General features: G+C 43.0%; 1 protein-coding gene across 1 annotated transcript; it reads right to left on the reverse strand.

Annotated features, from left to right (window-relative positions):
* Positions 1-176: 176 nt before the first annotated feature.
* LOC110537929 (serine/threonine-protein kinase NLK2) lies at positions 177-22209 on the reverse strand. Its single transcript, XM_021624401.3, has 11 exons — positions 20641-22209; positions 20339-20468; positions 18027-18082; positions 17590-17696; positions 17230-17315; positions 16210-16419; positions 8266-8367; positions 3622-3708; positions 3260-3458; positions 3030-3123; positions 177-2916 (listed from the first exon to the last, which is right to left on the reverse strand). Exons 1-11 carry the CDS (start codon positions 20952-20954, stop codon positions 2868-2870), a joined length of 1434 nt encoding a protein of 477 aa, XP_021480076.1. The 5' UTR covers positions 20955-22209; the 3' UTR covers positions 177-2867.
* Positions 22210-22261: the final 52 nt, after the last annotated feature.

The following is a 22261-nucleotide window of genomic DNA, read 5'->3' on the forward strand; positions in this document are numbered from 1 at the left end:
AGAAATTACATTACAACCAACCTTTCTGAAGGCGAGAAAAACAACCCTCAAAAAATAAAACACGAGGCAAAAAAAAAATAACAGCAGCCCTTAAATCAACAACCTGACACAGTACAATGTAACGTTGCCCTTTGAGCCCTCTCCCCATCGATAAGCGGACAGACACCACACAATAATATTATCCAGTGACTATCCATTTATTCATTCACTACTTTACTCTAGTTGTTTTCTTAAGAAATTCAAGTATTTGTTGGGAACACAAGTCAGACTTTTCCTAAAATATCATGACAAAAAAAAACTTTTTGTTTCAAAACATCGGTTTCATATTCAGAACAATCAAAAACACACGTATCAGTTTTTTCTCCCATATTTCTAACACCTACATTCCCAGGTGTAGTCTCTCTCCCGTGCCTATTGATGCACAAACAAAGGATACAGACTTGCTTCCTTTCCTTCAGTAAGGGGTGTACGTCCAAAATGGCACCCTATATAGTGCACTACTTTTGACCAGGACCCTCAAAAGTAGTGCACTAGAAAGGGAATGGGTTGCCATTTGGGACAGATCCTGGCCTGAAGAGAACTGGGCATGTGAAAGCAAATCCCCAACTGAGCTTCTCTCTACTACATTGCTTTAAAACCTGTCTTCTATCAGTGCCAATAAAGGAAAGAAGGAGAGGATGAAAAGCTGCTTTAAACTATTTAACTGCCAGAGGAAGCTCCTCCAATGAGGAAGATGTCATTATTGGCTTCTACCTCAAGCATAGCTGGGTCATACTCCTTAGGAACTGTAGGAACACATTTTGCATCAAGTTTCTTATTGGACAAGTTCAAGTAGTCCCTCACAGTTTGAGTCTTTTCTTTTCGGTGCCTAGTGAATATGACCCTGCTATAAAAGGCAAACAGAGACGAGAGGACAGTGTGAGGGGGATAGAGAGAAGAAAGGAGGGTGTAAGGGAGAGAGACAGGCCCTGGTGAGCTCTTCTAAAACCCAGCCTGCTTGGACTCTACTAAAGACAATAGCCAAGTTGTGAAAACCCCCAAAAACTTTTTAAATGAATCACATCACAAAACAGTCCGAAATAAAACCACATTAAAACAAATAATATTTCCTAAAATCTAATTAACATCACCACAAGGAAGGTTTGTCCATGGCGACAACTCCCATTGCACTGCATCCAAATCCTCTTCCTTTTTAAAAAAAATCATAAATACATACATGCAGGTTTAAGTGAAACATTTTGGCAATCCCCATCACCCCTTAGCCTACACTGCCAATAGCACCATCAAGTGGTGGGACAAGGGCCTGACCACTGCCATGACGGCAATGCCAACAAGCACAGTACGGCGTCTTCAGGAGCCTCATTTTAGTTAGTACTAGCTCCAGTCAGAGCTTCAGCGCACAGAGCTTTGCGGTTCCTCTTTGTGGGTAAAATAAAATAAAAATTGAGGCACAATGTTATTGGTGAATAATATCGGTGTGTATTTGCGTGGTCGGGTCCACAGTACTTTGCAACGGAACACCTGAGCCGTGAACTCAACTGGAAATAAACCAATAAAGGAAAACCAAAACACAGCAGCATTTCACCAACACATTTCAACAAGCTGTTCTTCCTGCCACCTGTCCCTCATCCTCCTTCCCTCTCTCCAAGAGGGAGAAAGGAGGCGAGTGACGGAGAGAGTTTAAGGACAGTGATTTAGTACAAAGGAATGACATCACGTTACAGTACGTAGTAGTTGAGTTGGATCTATGTACACTTTACCCAGTAGACTCTCTCTGGGTTCCCTTTTTGACTCCAACTGTTTGAGGTAATGAGATCATTGAAGTAGAAAACTGCACATTCCCTTAAACTCTACACACGTGAGCGCACACACACACCGAAATGGCTGACTACTCAGTACATGGGCACAACATGTGCTCAAGCTCAAACTGCCACTCAGAGAAGCTAAATCAAACAATAAATTAAAATATAAAATAATATGATTTTAAAAACATGGGCGAGGCTCCATCTACCTCGAGTCCCAGAAGCTCCTCCCCTGCTGTGGCCCCACCCAATCAAAGAACCCGGTCAATTTGTTGTCTTGAAAATGGTTTGGTCTTATGGACAAGGGCAGATTGGGAGGGAAGATTCAAAAGTAGCACGGAGCCACGCTCAAGGCCAGAGGTTGCATTTGTAGCGCAGATCTAAGACCAGTTTACCGAAGATATTGAGAATGGGTCCAGTGAAACTATCAAACCAAATCAATAGAATCAATGATTAAAAAGGTAGGGTCATCAATGTGACATTAACATGCCTAAGTCACTGAGCGCACAGGTAAAGAGAGTATGGTATCGCCAGGAGCACGTTGCTTTTCATCATATTGCACGCGGCTGGAATGACTTAACAGAGCAGAACAATTATTCAACATAAATAATAAAACAGCTATTCCTTTGTCTCCGCCATCCACGTTGGAGCACAACACAACCAACCTCAACTCTTCTAGTAATAAATGTTTCCAGTAATTTTCCTCTTCTACCAGTCTTCGCTCTTTCTTTATTCCTTTTTTTAAAATTCAGCAGCACATTTTAGTTTTCAGAAATGCCTATAGGGTTGGTGTCCTCAAGTCTTCCCCCAGTGTCAATAGCAGTTTTCATAGTTGGGAACTGTAGTTTTCATTGAAGGGAAATGTAGTCTTTAATAAAAAGTGAGCATTTCCTCTGACAGACACTGTTCTTCTCTCGGAGAGGCTGGCGTACGGTTTCATTCACACCTCCCCTTCATCCAGAGAAACCCAAGCCTCTCTCTATTATAATGGACCAAAGCTTGTCTTGTTCCTTTTATCAAACTGAATTTCCCACGATTCCTCTTGTACATGAACGACACTCCCCTTCATCTCTCCTCCTTCCTGGAGACTTTGGAGGAATGCCACGCAGTAGACCTGAGAGAGATCGAGAAAGATAAACAGAGAGAGATGTAGATAGTACATGGCAAAATAGTATTTTAAGCTGCATGTATGTTAGTTGCGTTGGTCCCTCCCTTGGTTTTCCTCACCTGATGAAGGTCTTGAAGGCAGCACTCTGAGGGTTGATGCACAGCGGCACTCGTTTCCCCTGCTGGTGCTCTGTTATGAAGTGATGGATGAGCTCTGATAGAGCGAGAAGAGATTGCGAGAGCGAGATTGCAACAGGCCATCAATTTCAATAACAAGCTGGGTTGGAAAAAAGACAGAAGAGAAGTGACGAGAAAGAGGAGTAGAGGGAAGAGCACCAGATAGCTCCTACCTTTGCCCTGCCAGACAGAGAGCAGGCTGTTATCGTAGCTGTGGCTGAAGTTGCGGTCGGCAGGCGGTTCAAAGTCCCGCGTGTACACACGCCCGCTGGGCACCGAGTAGCAGCACTGGCACATGCACGTGTGGTAGCGCAGACGACCCTCGTCCAGGTAGGGGTGGGAGAGGGCGTCGCTGCCCGAGATCCGTTTGGCCTGAGTCACACACACATGGAGAGAAAGTTGGTCCCCTCTCTAATCTTGTATTTTCTCCCTTACTGTAGCTAACTACATTTTTCAGCTCTTGCTTGAACATCCCTATAAAAAAAGAGGAAGCCTTTAGAGTGACGGTTCTCTATAGACTTTTGTCTGTACTCACCGGATCAAACACCAGCATACGACACAACAGGTGCACGGCCTCGTGGGTCGCCCCGTCCGACAGCATGTATAACACAGAGAGTGACGGCTGAGGGGGAAGGTGGGGGGAGAGAGAGATTTCACTTCATGAACTGCTGCACCTAGTTTTAGATAAGGATTGTGGGTAGGGTATACATCCTATCTGGGCCCGGTTTCCCAAAAGCATCTTAAGACTAAGTTCAGGCTAAGTTCACCAATGAACTTAGTCTTTCAAGATGCTTTTGGGAAACTGGGCCATGAGCAGTAATATTTTGGCACCCTTGCACCTTTCTCTATTTCTTCCAAAATATTTTTGGAGGGTATTAACATAAACACGTTCAGCATCTCCTAGCTTGCACGCATAGCCTACAATCCAAGTACAAAAAGTACAAGAAATTAATTTAATATAGCGTACATCACAATAAATCCTTTATTTATTTTAGACAGGTCGAAAGAAACAAAGAAAATGTAGCCTACTTCAGAAGAGCAGAATAGCATATTCTGAGTAGGCCCTGGTCTGGCCATGGGCTCGACTAGCTCAGCTCATTTAGCAGACAAGATTTGCTTAGAATTCCGTGGCATTATTTTAAAGTATGAAGAATACAATTGAACATAGCTGAATATCATAGAAAGCTATGAACCCCCCCCCCCAAACAATTTCAGAGGGAGTGACACATGCAGCTACTCTGTGTTGAGCAGTTAAAGAAACGGGTGCCCCCTATATATTTAATTTAGAGTTATTTATGCAACTTTTGTTGTTATAAACTTTTAATGGATTACAAATCTAAACATACAGCCTAAGGCTGCATGACGGGACTAATGATGATTTGAAAAAAGTTGCATGAAAAGGCATGAGTTTTCGCAGGCTGCACATACTTCATCAGTCTCTCACTCACAATGTGACAAGCACTTCATAACATTCTGACCCATCAGACTATTCTTCATTTAAATCTGGTCGTTACATATAGCCTACTAATATACACTACATGATCAAAAGTATGTGGACACCTGGTCATCAAAAATCTAAATCCAAAACCATGGGTTTTGGTCCCCCCTTTGCTGCTATAACAGCCTCCACTCTTCTGGGAAGTCTTTTCACTAGATGTTGGAACATTGCTGCAGGGACATGCTTCCATTCAGCCACAAGAGCATTAGTTGAGGTCGGGCACGGATGTTGGGCGATTAGGCCTGGCTCGCAGTCAGCATTCCAATTCATTCCAAAGATGTTTGATGGGGTCGAAGTTCTTCCACACTGATCGACAAACCATTTCTGTATAGACCTCGCTTTGTGCACGGGTCATTGTCATGCTGAAACAGGAAAGGGCCTTCCCCAAACTTTTGGAAGCAGAATCGTCTAGAATGTCATTGTATGTTGTAGCGTAAGATTTCCCTTCACTGGAACATGAAAAACACTCCATGACCATTATTCCTCCACCACACTTTACAGTTGGCACTATGCATTGGGGCAGGTAGCGTTCTCCTGGCATCCGCCAAACCTAGATAAGTCCACCGGACTGCCAGATGGTGAAGCGTGATTCATCACTCCAGAGTACGCATTTCCACTGCGTAACAAACTGACTTGTTGGAAAGGTGGCATCCTATAACGGTGCTACGTTGAAAGTCACTGAGCACTTCAATAAGGCCATTCTACTGCCAATGTTTTTCTATGGAGATTGCATGGCTGTGTGCTTGATTTTATATACAGCGGGGCAAAAAAGTATTTAGTCAACCACCAATTGTGCAAGTTCTCCCACTTAAAAAGATGAGAGGCCTGTAATTTTCATCATAGGTACATTTAAACTATGACAGACAAAATGAGGAAAAAAAAAATCCAGAAAATCACATTGTAGGATTTTTTATGAATTTATTTGCAAATTATGGTGGAAAATAAGTATTTGGTCACCTACAAACAAGCAAGATTTCTGGCTCTCAGAGACCTGCAACTTCTTCTTTAAGAGGCTCTTCTGTCCTCCACTCGTTACCTGTATTAATGGCACCTGTTTGAACTTGTTATCAGTATAAAAGACACCTGTCCACAACCTCAAACAGTCACACTCCAAACTCCACTATGGCCAAGACCAAAGAGCTGTCAAAGGACACCAGAAACAAAATTGTAGACCTGCACCAGGCTGGGAAGACTGAATCTGCAATAGTTAAGCAGCTTGGTTTGAAGAAATCAACTGTGGGAGCAATTATTAGGAAATGGAAGACATACAAGACCACTGATAATCTCCCTCGATCTGGGGCTCCACGCAAGATCTCACCCCATGGGGGTGGTCTCACCCCGTGAATGACCTGCAGAGCTGGGACCAAAGTAACACACTACGCCGCCAGGGACTCAAATCCTGCAGTGCCAGACGTGTCCCCCTGCTTAAGCCAGTACATGTCCAAGCCCGTCTGAAGTTTGCTAGAAAGCATTTGAATGATCCAGAAGAAGATTGGGAGAATGTCATATGGTCAGATGAAACCAAAATATAACTTTTTGGTAAAAACTCAACTCGTCGTGTTTGGAGGACAAAGAATGCTGAGTTGCATACAAAGAACACCATACCTACTGTGAATAATGGGGGTGGAAACATCATGCTTTGGGGCTGTTTTTCTGCAAAGGGACCAGGATGACTGATCCGTGTGAAGGAAAGAATGAATGGGGCCATGTATCGTGAGATTTGGAGTGAAAACCTCCTTCCATCAGCAAGGGCATTGAAGATGAAACGTGGCTGGGTCTTTCAGCATGACAATGATCCCAAACACACCGCCCGGGCAACGAAGGAGTGGCCTAGCCAGTCTCCAGATCTCAACCCCATAGAAAATCTTTGGAGGGAGTTGAAAGTCCGTGTTGCCCAGCAACAGCCCCAAAACATCACTGCTCTAGAGGAGATCTGCATGGAGGAATGGGCCACAATACCAGCAACAGTGTGTGAAAACCTTGTGAAGACTTACAGAAAACGTTTGACCTCTGTCATTGCCAACAAAGGGTATATAACATAGTATTGAGATAAACTTTTGTTATTGACCAAATACTTATTTTCCACCATAATTTGCAAATAAATTCATTAAAAATCCTACAATGTGATTTTCTGGATTTGTTTCTTCTCATTTTATCTGCCATAGTTGAAATGTACCTATGATGAAAATTACAGGCCTCTCTCATCTTTAAGTGGGAGAACTTGCACAATTGGTGGCTGACTAATTACTTTTTTGCCCCACTGTACCTGTCAGCAACAGCTGGCTGAAATAGCCGAATCAACTCATTTGAAAGGGTGTGTGTATATATATATATATATATATATATATATATATATATATATAAAATTACTTTTGATTTAGAATGGTCCACAAAAAAATACAATACTTGTAATCCGTTGCCTGCACTGGACGTTACGTTAGGGGAAGCTAAGCTTTCCCGAAAGTAAATTAAAATTGCCAAAATTATACAGAGAAATAAATTAAAAATAGGATACTAAAAGCATTGATTTGCCATGCATTGAACGTTATTTTTTGCTAACACTGATTTGAGTTATATTGTTAGCCTAAATTATGACTATGCAATCTATTCATCACATTACAAATAGTAGGCTCTCTTACATAAGTCTGCAAATGTGATTATGCATGTAATGCTTTTATTATAAAAGGAGCATTTTTATGGGGAAAATGACCTTCCCCAAAGTTAACTCACACGCCGTCTACGTATGCCAGGTAGGCTACACTGCTTGTAAAGCAGATTAAAGTGCGTCATTTTAAGAAGTGAGCAAGAAATATAGCATCACAAGAAAGCTGGAATCCTCTTAAATAGTGGCCAGTCAAAAGTCTTTACACACGCGAATGCGCAACAGCCGGGCTTATAAGAACACTTTTAACTAGGCTCTGTAGACTATGGGCTCTCCAACCGTGTTCCAGGGGTCCTATGCCTAGGCTATAGGCTACATTTGGAGTTATTTGGCCACTTTAGTTGTGATACAAACCTTAAAACATATAGGCCTATGGACTAGGCTACATGGTGTGTGACCATGATTATCATGCACCTGTCGGAACAGAGGCGGGAAAAAATATAAATCAATAATACATGTCATCATATGCACAAATAGCAAATGGAGGACACTTTTCTTGCGGTTCATTTTCATACCAGCCAGGTAGGTTATACTCCTGTTGTAAAGTGAAGCAATGTGCTTAATATTAGGAAAGTTGAGGAAAAAAAAGGGAAAAAAAAGTACTGTAGGCTTAGCCTACAGAAATCTGATGGGAACCTCCCTCGTCGTTTTAACAGGGGCCTTAAAAACTATTTTCTCACGCAATTGCATAGAAATGTTCATGGGCTCTCATGAAGTGTTCGATTTGATTTTTGATTGCATTTGCATTGCCGTCAGAGTGATTAGAATAACAATAAGTGCCAGGCCATTAATAACCGGCAGTTAGCAAGTTCGGTAGGCTACTGATGACAATCAGTGGCATCAGAGCACAGTTTTGGAGAAGCCTAGATACCGTGACTAAACGGGTCACATGGAATTTGATTGCAGTCATGACTCGTGACCGCAGGTGTGGTGATAATACGGTCACAGTAACAACCCTAGTTGGATGTAAGGTGTTTTCATTTGTAAAATGCAAGCAGTAGGTAGTGAGGAGGAAGTACCGGTTTGTGAGGTCCTCTCAGGATGTGAGCTCTGGCCCCCTCACAGGCAGATGCCATGGCAGAGAGAGGAGGGGTACCCAGGAGATCAGTGATCAGATCCAACTGCGGGGTAGAGGGAGAGAGAAGAGAGAGTGAGGGTGGGAGAGATTTAATTTGACAAATAACCTAAATAAATAAAACGACCATCCACAAGGGCCAAAAAATTAGATACATTATTTGATTATTAATTGTTAGATAAAAGTACAAATTATTGCCCAGACAGATTACACCTTTAGATGGCTTTCCCTCCTTCCTCACTCCCAGGGTTCCCTGCCTCCCACCCCTCTACTAGGTCACAAAATTGTCAGCCGGTGATTGTCAAGCAAATAACTGTCGGTCTCACGGTAATTGACCGTTAATTAACAAACACATTTAGCATCTCCTAGCTTCCACACAAGCCACTGATGCAGATCTTTGGAGCATCTACATTTTAAAATGTTTATAAATCCATGTAATATAGCCTACACCTTAACAATAAATCCATAATTTATTTTAGACCTGTCTAAAGCAGCATGATATTTAGTCTATTTCAGAAGAACAGAATAGCATACTCTTTGAGTTGTCCTTATGTTTGGTCCTGATCTGGCTATGCCAAAATGGCTGTAGGCTACACTAGTTCATTTAGCAGACAAAATTTGCTTAGAATTCAGTGGCATTATTTTATATTCTGAAGAAAACAATTGAACAAAGCTGAATAAAATAGAAAGGATATTTTCTCCAAACGATTTGAGGGAGTACCCACACATAAGGCTATTCTGTGTTAAAGCAATATACTCCTGTTTAATTTAGAGTTATTAAATGTAACTTTAGTTCTACAAATGTTGGGCTAAATACACTGCTCAAAAAAATAAAGGGAACACTAAAATAACATCCTAGATCTGAATGAATGAATTATTCTAATTAAATACTTTTTTCTTTACATAGTTGAATGTGCTGACAACAAAATCACACAAAAATTAGCAATGGAAATCAAATTTATCAACCCATAGAGGTCTGGATTTGGAGTCACACAAAATTAAAGTGGAAAACCACACTACAGGCTGATCCAACTTTGATGTAATGTCCTTAAAACAAGTCAAAATGAGGCTCAGTAGTGTGTGTGGCCTCCACGTGCCAGTATGACCTCCCTACAACGCCTGGGCATGCTCCTGATGAGGTGGCGGATGGTCTCCTGAGGGATCTCCTCCCAGACCTGGACTAAAGCATCCGCCAACTCCTGGACAGTCTGTGGTGCAACATGGCGCTGGTGGATGGAGCGAGACATGATGTCCCAGATGTGCTCAATTGGATTCAGGTCTGGGGAATCATGCCTTCCTCTTGCAGGAACTGCTGACACACTCCAGCCACATGAGGTCTAGCATGGTCTTGCATTAGGAGGAACCCAGGGCCAACCGCACCAGCATATGGTCTCACAAGGGGTCAAGGATCACATCTCGGTACCTAATGGCAGTCAGGCTACCTCTGGCGAGCACATGGAGCGCTGTGCGGCCCCCCAAAGAAATGCCACCCCACACCATGACTGACCCACCGCCAAACCGGTCATGCTGGAGGATGTTGCAGGCAGCAGAACGTTCTCCACAGCGTCTCCAGACTGTCACGTGCTCAGTGTGAACCTGCTTTCATCTGAAGAGCACAGGGCGCCAGTGGCGAATTTGCCAATCTTGGTGTTCTCTGGCAAATGCCAAACGTCCTGCACGGTGTTGGGCTGTAAGCACAACCCCCACCTGTGGACGTCGGGCCCTCATACCACCCTCATGGAGTCTGTTTCTGACCGTTTGAGCAGACATGCACATTTGTGGCCTGTTGGAGGTCCTTTTGCAGGGCTCTGGCAGTGCTCCTTCTGCTCCTCCTTGCACAAAGGCGGAGGTAGCGGTCCTGCTGCTGGGTTGTTGCCCTCCTAAGGCCTCCTCCACGTCTCCTGATGTACTGGCCTGTCTCCTGGTAGCGCCTCCATGCTCTGGACACTTCACTGACAGACACAGCAAACCTTCTTGCCACAGCTCGAATTGATGTGCCATCCTGGATGAGCTGCACTACCTGAGCCAGTTGTGTGGGTTGTAGACTCCGTCTCATGTTACCACTAGAGTGAAAGCACCGCCATCATTCAAAAGTGACCAAAACATCAGCCAGGAAGCATAGGAACTGAGAAGTGGTCTGTGGTCCAACTTGCAGAACCACTCCTTTAATGGGGGTGTATTGCTAAATGCCTATAATTTCCACCTGTTGTCTATTCCATTTGCACAACAGCATGTGAAATTTATTGTCAATCAGTGTTTCTTCCTAAAGTGGACAGTTTGATTTCACAGAAGTGTGACTGACTTGGAGTTACATTGTGTTGTTTAAGTGTTCCCTTTATTTTTTTGAGCAGTGTATTTAGATTTTTAATACATTGCAAGGCTGCATGATGCAAATAATGATGATTTGAAAAAAAGTTGCTAGAAAAAAGGAATGAGCTCCATTGTTTTTTCTGCAGGCTATACACACACTTCATCAGTCTCTCATTCACAATTTGATAAGCATTTAATAATGCCTCAAATTTCACGGTGGTGTCCCCTTTGTTTGGCTGTAATACACCCTAAAAAAATCCATGCCTGTAGCGGCCAGTGGCCATTGTGCCCTTGGCCCGGAGTGCAGCGTTGTGCCCTTCTCCCGGAATGCTACGTTGTGCCCTTCTCCCGGAGTGCTACGTTGTGCCCTTCTCCCGGAGTGCTACTTGCACCGATGCACCTCTCACTCACATTGCTAGCACTGAGACGGCACTTGTGAAGGTGGTAAATTACATTTTAATGGCATCGGACCGAGGCTCTGCATCTGTCCTCGTGCTCCTAGACCTTAGTGCTGCTTTTGATACCATCGATCACCACATTCTTTTGGAGAGATTGGAAACCCAAATTGGTCTACACGGACAAGTTCTGGCCTGGTTTAGATCTTATATGTCGGAAAGATATCAGTTTGTCTCTGTGAATGGTTTGTCCTCTGACAAATCAACTGTAAATTTCGGTGTTCCTCAAGGTTCCGTTTTAGGACCACTATTGTTTTCACTATATATTTTACCTCTTGGGGATGTTATTCGAAAACATAATGTTAACTTTCACTGCTATGCGGATGACACACAGCTGTACATTTCAATGAAACATGGTGAAGCCCCAAAATTGCTCTTGCTAGAAGAATGTGTTTCAGACATAAGGAAGTGGATGGCTGCAAACTTTCTACTTTTAAACTCGGACAATGCTTGTTCTAGGTCCCAAGAAACAAAGAGATCTTCTGTTGAATCTGACAATTAATCTTAATGGTTGTACAGTCGTCTCAAATAAAACTGTGAAGGACCTCGGCGTTACTCTGGACCCTGATCTCTCTTTTGAAGAACATATCAAGACCATTTCAAGGACAGCTTTTTTCCATCTACGTAACATTGCAAAAATCAGAAACTTTCTGTCCAAAAATGATGCAGAAAAATTAATCCATGCTTGTCACTTCTAGGTTAGACTACTGCAATGCTCTACTTTCCGGCTACCCGGATAAAGCACTAAATAAACTTCAGTTAGTGCTAAATACGGCTGCTAGAATCCTGACTAGAACCAAAAAATTTGATCATATTACTCCAGTGCTAGCCTCTCTACACTGGCTTCCTATCAAAGCAAGGGCTGATTTCAAGGTTTTACTGCTAACCTACAAAGCATTACATGGGCTTGCTCCTACCTATCTCTCTGATTTGGTCCTGCCGTACATACCTACACGTACGCTACGGTCACAAGACGCAGGCCTCCTAATTGTCCCTAGAATTTCTAAGCAAACAGCTGGAGGCAGGGCTTTCTCCTATAGAGCTCCATTTTTATGGAACGGTCTGCCTACCCATGTCAGAGACGCAAACTCGGTCTCAACCTTTAAGTCTTTACTGAAGACTCATCTCTTCAGTGGGTCATATGATTGAGTGTAGTCTGGCCCAGGAGTGGGAAGGTGAACGGAAAGGCTCTGGAGCAACGAACTGCCCTTGCTGTCTCTGCCTGGCCGGTTCCCCTCTTCCCACTGGGATTCTCTGCCTCTAACCCTATTACAGGGGCTGAGTCACTGGCTTACTGGGGCTATCTCATGCCGTCCCTGGAGGGGGTGCGTCACCTGAGTGGGTTGATTCACTGATGTGGTCATCCTGTCTGGGTTGGCACCCCCCTCCCCCCCTTGGGTTGTGCCGTGGCGGAGGTCTTTGTGGGCTATACTCAGCCTTGTCTCAGGATGGTAAGTTGGTGGTTGAAGATATCCCTCTAGAGGTGTGGGGGCTGTGCTTTGGCAAAGTGGGTGGGGTTATATCCTTCCTGTTTGGCCCTGTCCGGGGGTGTCCTCGGATGGGGCCACAGTGTCTCCTGACCCCTCCTGTCTCAGCCTCCAGTATTTATGCTGCAGTAGTTTGTGTCGTGGGGCTAGGGTCAGTTTGTTATATCTGGAGTACTTCTCCTGTCCTATTCGGTGTCCTGTGTGAATCTAAGTGTGCATTCTCTAATTCTCTCCTTCTCTCTTTCTTTCTCTCTCTCTCTCTCTCGGAGGACCTGAGCCCTAGGACCATGCACCAGGACTACCTGACATGATGACTCCTTGCTGTCCCCAGTCCACCTGGCCGTGCTGCTGCTCCAGTTTCAAGTGTTCTGCCTTATTATTATTATTCGACCATGCTGGTCATTTATGAACATTTGAACATCTTGGCCATGTTCTGTTATAATCTCCACCCGGCACAGCCAGAAGAGGACTGGCCACCCCACATAGCCTGGTTCCTCTAGGTTTATTCCTAGGTTTTGGCCTTTCTAGGGAGTTTTTCCTAGCCACCGTGCTTCTACACCTGCATTGCTTGCTGTTTGGGGTTTTAGGCTGGATTTCTGTACAGCACTTTGAGATATCAGCTGATGTACGAAGGGCTATATAAATAAATTTGATTTGATTGCTCTCCATCACGTGATCGGGTCTTTCTCACAGGCTACAAGTGAAGACCAACACATCGGGGATGCAACTGCGTGTCCTTATTAAATTCTGAGGTGCATATTAACGATATTGGAAGAACTGTCCACATTAACTTTTCATCAGCCAATAAGATGAGTAGCCCTAACGAACAGCAAAAGCACTAGCTTATGCCAATCTGCTATACCCCATAGTACAAAACTATTCTTATTCGTGCGAGAAATACATAAAAATAATAATGTTTTACTCAATGTGGCTGACACAACAGATCAGAACATTTAGCTTAAAATGTTGATAAACTATTAGGCAATTTCTTCACATTATAAGCACAGGAATACGCACACGGCAGTAGGCTATAAGCACGAATGGACCATTAGCGGGAAAACACCATTCTCAAAAGTAACCGCAAATGCGATTATGCATGTAATGCTTTCATGTATGCCACTTAGGCTCCACACCCCTTGTAAAAACAAATAAATGTGCTTAATTTTAAGAAGTTATTTAGCCACTTCAGTTGTGATACAAACCTTATCAAAACATATAGGCCTATGGGTTAGGCTCCATGAGGTGTGCGACTAGGATTCGAAAAAGTCGCATCCATTCACAAGTGATAATATATAATTCACAAGTGATAATAATATTGTCACCCATCAGATTATTCTTAATTAAATCTGGTCTTTACATATATTAAATAATATACAGTACCCGTCAAAAGTTTGGACACCTACTCATTAAAGAGTTTCTTTATTTTTACTATTTTCTACATCGTAGAACAATAGTGAAGACATCAAAACTATGAAATAATAATGTAGGAACCAAAAAAGTGATAAAATGTTTAAATATATATTTTATATATGAGATTCTTCAAAGTAGCCACCCTAGGCCTTGACAGCTTTGCACACTCTTGGCATTCTCTCTACCAGCTTCATGAGGTAGTCATTACTTTAACTTCTTGGCGCACCCAACCCGTTAAGCGAGATCATTTGTCGTCAACATCCGCTGAATTCCAGAGCGCCAAATTCAAATTAAATGACTAAAAATATTTAATTTTCATGAAATCACAATTGCAATATAGCAAAACACACCTTTGCTTGTTGTTAATCCGCCTGGCGTGTCAGATTTCAAAAAAGCTTTACAGCAAAAGCTATCCAAGCGTTTATGTTAGGACATCTCTCTCAGCAGACAAAACATTACAAACAGCTAGCAGCAAAGTAGATTGGTCACGAAAGTCAGAAAGGTCAGAAAAGCAATAAAATAAATCGCTTACCTTTGATGATTTTCAGATATTTGCACTCACGAGGCTCCCAGTTACACAATAAGTGTTCCTTTTGTTTGATAAAGATGATTTTTATATCCAAAAACCTCCATTTGGTTGGCGCTTTATGTTCAGAAATCCACAGGCTCGAGCGGTCACGACGGGGCAGACGAAAATTCCAAATAGTATCCATAAAGTTCGTAGAAACATGTCAAACATTTTTTATAATCAATCCTCAGGTTGTTTTTATAATAAATAATCGATAATATTTCAACCGGACCGTAGCTTTTTCCAATAGGAGAGAGAGAGAAAATGTCTGCTCCAAGCTGTTGCGCATGCAAAACTCTGCTGGCACCCAGCCATCCACTGACGCGATGTGATCGTTCTCGCTGATTTTTCAGAATAAAAGCCTGAAACTATGTCTAAAGACGGTTCACACCATGTGGAAGCCAAAGAGAAACGATTCTGGTTGATATCCCTTTAAAATGGAGGTACGGCATGCAATGGAACATGGGGATTCGTTTCTCTTAGGCACTTCCTTGTTGGATTTTCTTCAGGTTTTCCCCTGCGATATCAGTTATGTTATACTCAGACAATAATTTGACAGTTTTGGAAACTTTAAGAGTGTTTTCTATCCAAATCTGACAATATATGCATATTCTAGATTCTGGGCCTGAAAAATAGGTAGTTTCATTTGGGTACGTTTTTCATCCAAACATCAAAATACTGCCCCCTACACTCAACAGGTTAAGACATGAAGATCAGTCAATCCAGAAAATGTCAAGAACTTTGTAAGTTTCTTCAAGTGCAGTTGAAAAAACTATCAAGCGCTATGATGAAACTGGCTCTCATGAGGACCGCCACAGGAATGGAAGACCCAGAGTTACCTCTGCTGCAGAAGATAAGTTCATTAGGAGTTACCAGCCTCAGAAATTGCAGCCCAAATAAATGCTTCAGAGTTCAAGTAACAGACACAGCTCAACATCAACTGTTCAGTGGAGACTGCGTGAATCAGGCCTTCATGGTCAAATTGCTGCAAAGAAACCACTACTAAAGCATGAGGAATGCTTTTTTATTGAATACCAAGTGTGCAAAGCTGTCAACAAGGCAAAGGGTGGCTACTTTGAAGAATATAAAATATATTTTTGATTTGTTTAACACTTTTTGGGTTACTACATGATTCCATACGTGTTATGTCATTGTTTCGATGTCTTATTATTCTACAATGTAGAAAATAGTAAAAAATAAAGAAAAACCCTGGAATGAGTAGGTGAGTGGAAACTTCTGATTGGTACGGTTTGTATCGAAACAGGGGCAGAAATACATGTCATCTATGCACTTAAATAGCGAATGGCGGACACTTTTCCTGTGGTTCATTTTCATGCCAGCCAAAGATAAGCAATTGGCTTAATATTAGGAAAGTTGAGAAATAAATAGCTCATGGGAGCTCATGGGCTCTCATGAAGTGTTTGAATAGATTTTCGATTACATTGGCATTGATGCCAGAGTGATTAGAGGGACAATAGAGTGCTGAGTACCAGGCAGTTAGCAAGTTTGGTAGGCTACTAATGACCATCAACAGCACCAGAGCTTGGAGAAGCCTAACTACCGTGATCAAACGGTCACATTGAATTCGACTGCCTTCATGACTCGTGACCGCCGATGTGGCGGTAATACGGTTACCGCAACAGCCCTACCCTCTCTACCTGTTGTATGGGGCTCTGGGCCTGGAACAGGATGCGTCGACCCAGTAGTTCGGCGAAGATGCAGCCCACCGACCAGACGTCTATGGCAGAGCCATAATGGCGGCTGCCCATCAGCACCTCAGGAGCCCGGTAGTACTGAGTCACCACCTCCTGGGTCATGTGACGAGACTGGTCCGGCTCCTCCACACGTGCCAGCCCAAAGTCACAGATCTGAGAGGGGGAGGGAAGGAGAGAGAGAGAGAGAGGTGAGTGGAAGAGGGGGAATATAGTTACATGATAATAACATACACCGAGTATACAAAACATTAAGAACACCTGCTCTTTGACATGACAGACTGACCAGGTGAAAGCTACCTTTTTGATGTCACTTGTTAAATCCACTTCAAATCAGTGTAAATGGAGATTTTTTTTAAAGCCTTGAGACAATTGAGACGGATTGTGTGTGTGTGCCATTCAGAGGCTGAATAATGGGCAAGACAAAAGATAGAAATGCTTCTGAACAGGGTATGGTAGTAGGTGCCAGGTGGAACAGTTTCAGTGTCAAGAACTGCAAAGCGGCTGGGTTTTTCACACTCAACAGTTTCCCATGTGTGTCAAGAATGGTCGACCACCCTAAGGACATCCAGCCAACTAGACAACTGTGGGAAGCATTGGAGTCAACATGGGCCAGCATCCCTGTGGAATGCATTCAACACCTTGTAGAGTTGGTAGGCTACTAATGACCATCAAGGCTGTTCTGAGGGCAAAAGGTGTGGGGGGCAACTCAATATTAGGAAGGTGTTTGTAATGTTTGGTATACCCAGTGTAGGTTGACCACTGTAAGTACAGCATAATACACTTGTGTGTTTGTGAAAAGGTGTAGATTATATTCTTCAGCCCATATTGATCTCTACTAGGTCATTTTTTTCTGTGCCTGGCATCATGCTTTTTTTGTCATGTCTTTTGCGGAAGTTCAGACACACAGATTCACATTCATACATGCAGACACACGCCTAAACAAACGTGTACACACACAGTTACCTTGAGCAGGCAATTGCTGTTGACTAACAGGTTCCCAGGTTTGATGTCCCTGTGCAGGATGCTAGCAGAATGCAGGTACTTCAGCCCTGAGTGAAGGAGAATCACTGTTACTCATAACAGTCCAAATATAGCCCCTAGCCAATTCCCCTTCAGTGTTTGCAGTCAATGACAACATGAATCCGTCAATATGGCTCCATCACATGAAACAAGCTGGCTCCTTTAACCCTGCAAACCAAGAAAGGATAGGGGGGAAAACTCACAAATGGGTTGTTTTTAGGCTCAGCAGTCCAACTTTAACCTTGACTTCCAACTCCATTCCAACACAGCGCCTTTCCCTACTCCTCCCTCCGTCCCACTCACCTCTGAGGATCTGGTAGAGGAACACTTTGATGTGGTCGGTGGTGAGGGGCTGGGGAGACACGATGACTTTGTGGAGGTCACTCTGCATCAGCTCAGTGATCACGTAGCTAGTCAGGCATTGCCCGTGGTCAAGGAAACAGACATCTATTGGATGTGGCTGGAGCACATAGATGGAGTATTAAGCTTTCTTCTATCTATAGTCAAGTTAAATGTAGCTATCTATCATAACACATGACTATCCCTAACGGTATCATCTCGGTTGAGGTTTATCTTGATGTAGAATGTATTATGTAGATTCAGACTGTTTTGAAAGGAGGAGGACATGATAATACATAGAGAAACTGGGACAGAGAAAGTGCACGAGTGAACAATGGCTGACACATAACAGTCATGTGTGCAAGTGTGTGTGTGCACGTGAACTTGCATGTGAAGGATACATTTCCTCGAAGCAGTCGATCTGCGGAGGCTGCAGAATGTCCAGCGCTGACAACACCTGTAAACACACATCATCATCATCCTTCTCGTTGTTTTAATGATTAGAGCTCTAAAAGACAAAACAGACAGGTGAACGGTTAAAAGCAGTGAGTGGCCATCCTATCTTTGGCCGTCATTTCGTGTTCATTTTCTGATGATTGTACACGTTGAATCGCCACTGCTTGTCAACACTCAGCAAGTGATCTAGCGTCCACAGCCGACATTTGATATGGCACTTCTCGTCCTTAAGTGTCTAAACTATAACAAACCTCTAACTTCACAGTGCTATTTGTCAAGCTAGCCTCTGTATGGACACATATCAATGAGCAGTGGGGAGATGCGTCGCCATGTCTTATGCCTCTATTATGGATGCAATACTGTATGAAAATGTCTCAAAATGGCACCTTACCCCAGTCCAAAGTATAGGAAATAGGATGCCATTTAGGATGCATCCTGTATGTGTTGTGCAGTCCTGTGTATAGATGTTAGAGGTCGACCGATTAATCGGAATGGCCGATTAATTAGGGCCGATTTCAAGGGCCGACACCAATTTTGCCGATTCACCAAAAAAAAAAAAAAATTAAAAACAACTTTATTTAACGAGGCAAGTCAGTTAAGACCACATTCTTATTTTCAATGACGGCCTAGGAACAGTGGGTTAACGCCTGGTTCAGGGGCAGAACGACAGATTTTTACCTTGTCAGCTCAGGGATTCAATCTTGCAACCTTACGGTTAACTAGTCCAACGCTCTAACCACCTGCCTCACGAGGAGCCTGCCTGTTATGCGAATGCAGTAAGAAGCAAAGGTAAGTTGCTAGCTAGCATTAAAATTATCTCATAAAAAACAATCAATCATAATCACTAGTTTTAACTACACACGGTTGATGATATTACTAGTTTATCTAGCGTGTCCTGCGTTGCATATAATCAATGCGGTGCTCATACGCAAAAAAGGACTGTCGTTGCTCCAACGTGTACCTAACCATAAACATCAATGCCTTTCTTAAAATCAATACACAGAAGTATATATTTTTAAACCTGCATATTTAGCTAAAAGAAAGGTTAGCAGGCAATATTAACCAGGTGAAATTGTGTCACTTGTCTTGCGTTCATTTCACGCAGAGTCAGGGTATATGCAACAGTTTGGGCCGCCTGGCTCATTGCGAACTAATTTGCCAGAATTTTACGTAATTATGACACAACATTGAAGGTTGTGCAATGTAACAGCAATATTTAGACTTAGGGATGCCATCCGTTAGATAAAATACGGAACAGTTCCGTACTTCACTGAAAGAATAAACGTTTTGTTTTCGAAATGATAGTTTCCGGATTCGACCATATTAATGACCCTTGGCTCGTATTTCTGTGTGTTATGTTATCATTAAGTCTATGATTTGATAGAGCAGTCTGACTGAGCGAAGGTAGGCACCAGCAGGCTCGTAAGCATTCATTCAAACAGCACTTTCGTGCTTTTTGCCAGCAGCTCTTCGCAATGCTTCAAGCATTGCGCTGTTTATGACTTCAAGCCTATCAACTCCCGAGATTAGGCTGGTGTAACCGATGTGAAATGGCTAGCTAGTTAGCGGAGTGCGCGCTAATAGCGTTTCAAACGTCACTCGCTCTGAGACTTGAGAGTAGTTGTTCCCCTTGCTCTGCATGGGTAACGCTGCTTCTGGGGTGGCTGTTGTCGATGTGTTCCTGGTTCGAGCCCAGGTAGGAACGAGGAGAGGGACAGAAGCTATACTGTTACACTGGCAATACTAAAGTGCCTATAAGAACATCCAATAGTCAAAGGTATATGAAATACAAATCGTATAGAGAGAAATAGTCCTATAATTCCTATAATAACTACAACCTAAAACTTCTTGCCTGGGAATATTGAAGACTCATGTTAAAAGGAACCACCAGCGTTCATATGTTCTCATGTTCTGAGCAAGGACCTTACATGGCACATATTGCACTTTTACTTTCTTCTCCAACACTTTGTATTTGCATTATTTAAACCAAATTGAACATATTTCATTATTTATTTGAGGCTAAATTTATTTTATTGATGTATTATATTAGTTAGTTAAAATAGTTAAAATAAGTGTTCATTCAGTATTGTTGTAATTGTCATTATTACAAATAAATAAATAAATAAAATAAATAAAATATTTGTAAGATCGGCCGATTAATCGGTATCAGCTTTTTTTGGTCCTCCAATAAATCAGTATTGGCGTTACAATCATAAATCGGGCGACCTCTAATAGATGTATTGCTATCCATTCTTACGTTGTCGTGTTTGAAGAAGCAGAGCATCCTCAGCTCTCTGAAGACCCTCTTACAGGAGACTAGGTTCTGGAAGACATTGGGCATCTTCTTCAGGGCTACCTTACGCCCGTCACGAGGGTCTGTCACTGACCTGCAGGGGCAAGATGGAGGGGTCTGTTTGCACTGGTCACCAATGGCGGGGACACGTGCATGCGCACACACAGTATGTCTATTTTATTCCCCTGTTAGATACACACCCTTTTTGGATGGGTGGAAATCAGTGGAAATCAGTCTTCATTCTTATTTGAAATGGCCCAACTTACCAGACCACACCAAATGCGCCATAACCGATAGGTCGATCAGGCTCCATCTCAGCAGGGCTTGGCACTTCACTGGCAGGACTACTGTGAGGCTGTGGTACAGCGGCCCCACCACCGGTGCTTCCCCCAAGAGACGTCGGGTGTCGAGGCGTCCCCGCAGGGGCAGTGGGACCAGTTAGACTTGGAGTTGCACTGAGGCCCGTGGAAGTGGATCCAGTTGAGGTGTTGACGCAAAAATACTTGTTATGCCCCAACTCAGATCCGGGGAACAGGTTACCACATACTGTCTGCTGCAGGCCTGTACCATGGAATGCCATTCTATTTCAAACCCCTATCAGAAGGGTTCGTTTGGGAGCTATGTCTAATACTGTACTCGCTTTGAGCGTTGCATGCATTACATATACATGAACCGAGAGCTTGACTTCAGTATTCTATGCAGGCATGGTTGTGACTCTGTTCCTTGCTTGTAGAACATGCAACAGAGAATGTAAACCATGTCTAATATGGCTAGCAGCTATCTTGTTAGCTATTTAATAACATTAGCAGTGTTATTTAGCGTGCTATTAGACTATTGTCGTGGAATCACCATTATTGGCTTTAGTGAGGTAGGTAACGTTAGGTCACGACAGAAAACCAAAAGTATAACGTCAGCAGTGTGATCGAAAACACTGTCGGGTCCAGAAATTCCTGAGGTATATCGACACAAACGCTATCTAATTGACCAGCGATCACATAATCAATCAACCAGTCTGGCTGGAGAAAGCAATGCCCATCACTGTTAATACATTTGTGCTTTCTGTTTTGTGGCCTAATTTTACGATGAGTAAGAAGTCTCCCCTTATCTAACAATGCTATGTTACATTACCTGGCTACCAGCTCGCACTACATTAGTTTATTGCCCCGGGCTCAGATAGTTAACATCAACCAGACAAAGGTTGCTAACGAGCTAGCTAAACCGAAAAGTACACACACCTGTGTTTGCATACACTAGCTTATGTTAAAGCTAACCAGTTTCAGAGGTAGCTAAATACATTTTTTTTTAAAGGTAGCAAACACCAGGTTCTTCCAGCTCGAGTTGTCGGTCAATGAAATTCAGATTTGTAGAACGTTAACTAGCTGGCATTAGACCGAATGCTAACCAGCTGTTCCATGGCCCATATAAGACAGCCGGGTATTAGGCTAGCAGACTTTCGTGACCTATATATTTGCTTTGACCAAAAAACATTTTCAGTAAACGAAACGAAATGAACGAAAAACCAACCCGCGTGGTTCGCAGCGCGAAGAAGTCCTCTTTTGATTTTACACAACGAAAGTCAGTTTTGCATCACTAACGTTAGCGGAATAACGTTAGCCGGGGTTGCCAGCTAGCTAAATTGCTAACAAGCTAGCCCTATCATACCCACTGATAGAAAATGAAAAGTGCCAAGAGAGATTAAACCAGCTACTGTGTGATATAATTTCATCGCTCTTCTCTATGTCATCTGCTAACCATTTCTTCCGAATGATCCCTTTCTTTCTTGGAAATCAGCTGTTTGAAGTAGTGGAATAGTGAGTAGGAGGAGTTGGGGGGGGGGGGGGGGGGGTGGAGGATAGCAAAGGACAGGAGAAAAGGTGGGGGAGGGTT

Source organism: Oncorhynchus mykiss, chromosome 12 (genome assembly GCF_057628025.1).
Source record: "Oncorhynchus mykiss isolate SJ-2025 chromosome 12, ASM5762802v1, whole genome shotgun sequence".
NCBI lineage: Eukaryota > Metazoa > Chordata > Actinopteri > Salmoniformes > Salmonidae > Oncorhynchus > Oncorhynchus mykiss.

Excerpts from the sequence above, each read along its gene's own strand:
- LOC110537929 (XM_021624401.3), bottom strand. The coding sequence starts at position 20,954 with ATGGCATTCCATGGTACAGGCCTGCAGCAGACAGTATGTGGTAACCTG. Across the intron at positions 18,083-20,338 it reads GCTTCTTCAAACACGACAAC|GTGTTGTCAGCGCTGGACAT; the intron begins GTAAGAATGGAT and ends GTGTGTTTACAG. Across the intron at positions 3,459-3,621 it reads GTATGCTGGTGTTTGATCCG|GCCAAACGGATCTCGGGCAG; the intron begins GTGAGTACAGAC and ends TGTGTGACTCAG.